The sequence below is a fragment of the Lepidothrix coronata genome, unplaced genomic scaffold, assembly GCF_001604755.1.
Source record: "Lepidothrix coronata isolate B3197 unplaced genomic scaffold, Lepidothrix_coronata-1.0 Scaffold573, whole genome shotgun sequence".
Taxonomy (NCBI): Eukaryota; Metazoa; Chordata; class Aves; order Passeriformes; family Pipridae; genus Lepidothrix; species Lepidothrix coronata.
The window spans coordinates 10,860-13,793 of NW_016690753.1; the positions used below are offsets into that span (position 1 = coordinate 10,860).

Here is a 2,934-nt window from a genome sequence, read left to right on the forward strand (position 1 = left end):
TGGTGTTGTTGAATCTTGTTGAATCCCACCCCACCCCGAGCAGTAAAACGTTGTCCCTGGAGGGGGAATCCTCTCCCTCAGCTCCGGGGCTTTCCCGGTTTTTGGATGGAATTGGCCCCGCCCGGGGTTTGATCCCGGATTTTGGGCGGGGTGGGATAATCCGGCTCCTTCCCGGCTGAGCTGCGGGGGTCTCCTTTCCCAATCCCCCCTGTTCCCATTCCCGCTCTTCCGAGCACGGAGCATCCCTTGGAATGGGAATCCCTGGGAGTAGATGGAAGAGGGAGAATCCCTCGGGAAACTTGGGTTGTTCCTTCACCAACCACGTCTTGAGGAACCTCAAGGATGGAATTCCCGCTCCTCTGAGCACGGAGCAGCCCCTGGGATGGGAATCCCCAGGAGTAGATGGAAGAGGGAGAATCCCTCGGGAAACTGGGGTTGTTCCTTCACCAACCACGTCTTGAGGAACCTCAAGGATGGAATTCCCGCTCCTTGGAATGTGGAGTGTCCCTTGGGATGGGAATCCCTGGGAGTAGATGGAACAGGGAGAATCCCTCGGGAAACTCCATCCTTGGGTTGTTCCTTCACCAACCATGTCTTGAGGAACCTCAAGGATGGAATTCCCGCTCCTTGGAATGTGGAGCATGCCTTGGGATGGGAATCCCCGGGAGTAGATGGAACAGGGAGAATCCCTCGGGAAACTCGGGTTGTTCCTTCACCAACCGTTTCTTGAGGATCCCTTGGGATGGAAGAGGGAGAATCCCTTGGGAAACTCCGTCTTTGGGTTGTTCCTTCCTCAACCCCGTCCTGAGGAACCTCCAAGGATCCAAGTTGGGGGGAGCTCCAGATCCCTCAGGGTTTGGAGCAGGAATCCTCCCCTCCACCAGGGAAAAAGGGAGCCCCGGAGCGTCCCCAAACATTCCAAAGCTTCCCCTTCCCGACTTTTCCGCAGGTGAAGAGCTTCATCGAGACCCAGAAGGCCCTTCTGGCCGAGATCCAGAACGGCTGCAAGCGGAACTTCATCCTGGCCAAGGAGAAGGAGGAGCAGGAGCAGCAGCTGCAGCACTCGGCCTCCATGCCCGAGATCACCGTCACCGAGCCCCCGCGGGACGATCCCGACGCCGAGCCGGCCGCGGAAAACCGGGATGGCGGCGCCCGGGAGGACGCGGAGGACCAGGAGGACGCGGAGGAGGAGGAGGAGGATGCGGAGGATGCGGAGGAGGAGGAGGAGGAGGAGGAGGAGGCCCTGGCGGCCGAGGAGAACGGGGGGGACGCTCGGGCGGGCGGGGGGGACGTTTCGGACTCCAGCTCGGACACGGACGAGGACGGGGACACCGATCCCGGGGACGCGCGGGACCGACACCCCCCTCCGTGCCCGGAGCGGCCACCGGCCCGGCCCTTCCCGACGCCCCTTCCCCGGGAAGCTCCGGCCGCTCCCGACGCCGCGCCGGCCTCGCCGGGCCACCAGAGGAGGATCTCGGTGTCCAGCCCCGGCAGAGGCCACAAGGTCTTCGTGGTGACGCGCGTGGAGCCCCTGCCCGAGGCGGGGGAAGGAGGCGCCGGGAGCCGTATCCCGGCCCCTCCGGAGAACGGGGCCGTTCCCGAGGGCNTCCCGCAGCCCCACACGCAGAGCCTGGAGACGCTGAACCTGGGCCACAATCCCATCGGGAACGAGGGCGTGCGGAACCTGAAGAACGGGCTCATCGGGAACCGCTCCGTGCTCCGCCTCGGCCTCGCCTCCACCAAGCTCACCTGCGAGGGTGAGCCCCGGGGGGGACACGATTCCCGGGATTCAGAGCCGCCACGGGGGCACGCGGGGCACCGAGGAGCTGCCGCGGGCAGGGAGAGGGTGGCTGGGTCCAGGGGAACCTGGTTTGGTCCAGGGGAACCTGCCTTGGGCATGGAGAACCTGGTTTGGTCCTGGAGAACCTGGTTTGGGCAGGGAGAACCTGGTTTGGTCCAGGAGAACCTGGTTTGGTCCAGCCTGGTTTGGTCCTGGAGGACCTGGTTTGATCCAGGAGAACCTGGTTTTGTCCAGGAGAACCTGGTTTGGTCCGGGAGAACCTGGTTTGGTCCTGGAGGACCTGGTTTGATCCAGGAGAACCTGGCTCAGTCCAGTGGTCCCATCCCTGGGATCTCTCCCAAACCCCACCCAGAGCCCCCCACTGGTGTCCCCTTGGTGTCCCCTTGGTGTCCCCCCAGGGGCAGTGGCCCCAGCAGTGTCCTGGTGGTCCCCACTGGTGTCCCCACTGCTGCCCCTCGCTGTCCCCCCAGGGACGGTGGCCCCGGCAGTGTCCTGGTGGTCCCCATTGCTGTCCCCGTAGTGTCCCCATTGTTGTCCCCAGTGTGTCCCCTTGGTGTCCCCATTGCTGTCCCCTCGGTGTCCCCTCGGTGTCCCCATCGTTGTCCCCACTGTCCCCCCCCAGGGGCGGTGTCCCCATTGGTGTCCCCATTGTTGTCCCCTTGCTGTCCCCTTGCTGTCCCCTTGGTGTCCCCTTGGTGTCCCCATCGTTGTCCCCACTGTCCCCCCCAGGGGCGGTGGCCCCAGCAGTGTCCTGGTGGTCCCAGCCAGTGTCCTGGTGGTCCCCATTGCTGTCCCCTCACTGTCCCCATCGTTGTCCCCACTGTCCCCCCAGGGGCGGTGGCGGTGGCCGAGTTCATCGCCGAGAGCCCGCGGCTGCTGCGCCTGGACCTGCGGGAGAACGAGATCAAGACGGGCGGGCTCATGGCCCTGTCCCTCGCCCTCAAGGTCAACCACTCCCTGCTGCGCCTCGACCTCGACCGCGAGCCCAAGAAGGAGTCGGTGGGTGCCGGAATTCCGGAGCCCCCCGGGCCTGGAAAACATTCCAAGGCCCGGCTCCGTCCCGTTGTTCCTTCCACAGCCTCCCCTTTTTTTTGAGGGGGGGGTTTTGTTGTTGAATCTTGTTGAATCCCACC

The 2,934-nt window shown here is 64.4% G+C and overlaps 1 protein-coding gene across 1 annotated transcript in view; it reads left to right on the forward strand.

Moving 5' to 3' along the window:
* The window catches only part of PPP1R37 (protein phosphatase 1 regulatory subunit 37), a gene marked incomplete at its 5' end in the record, with an annotated part of 19,873 nt that overhangs the window by 9,969 nt on the left and 6,970 nt on the right, over positions 1-2,934 (forward strand). The window contains 2 exons of the mRNA XM_017839922.1: positions 950-1,757; positions 2,634-2,800. Coding sequence (XP_017695411.1) covers positions 950-1,757; positions 2,634-2,800 — 975 coding nt within the window. The remainder of the gene's footprint in view (positions 1-949; positions 1,758-2,633; positions 2,801-2,934) is intronic.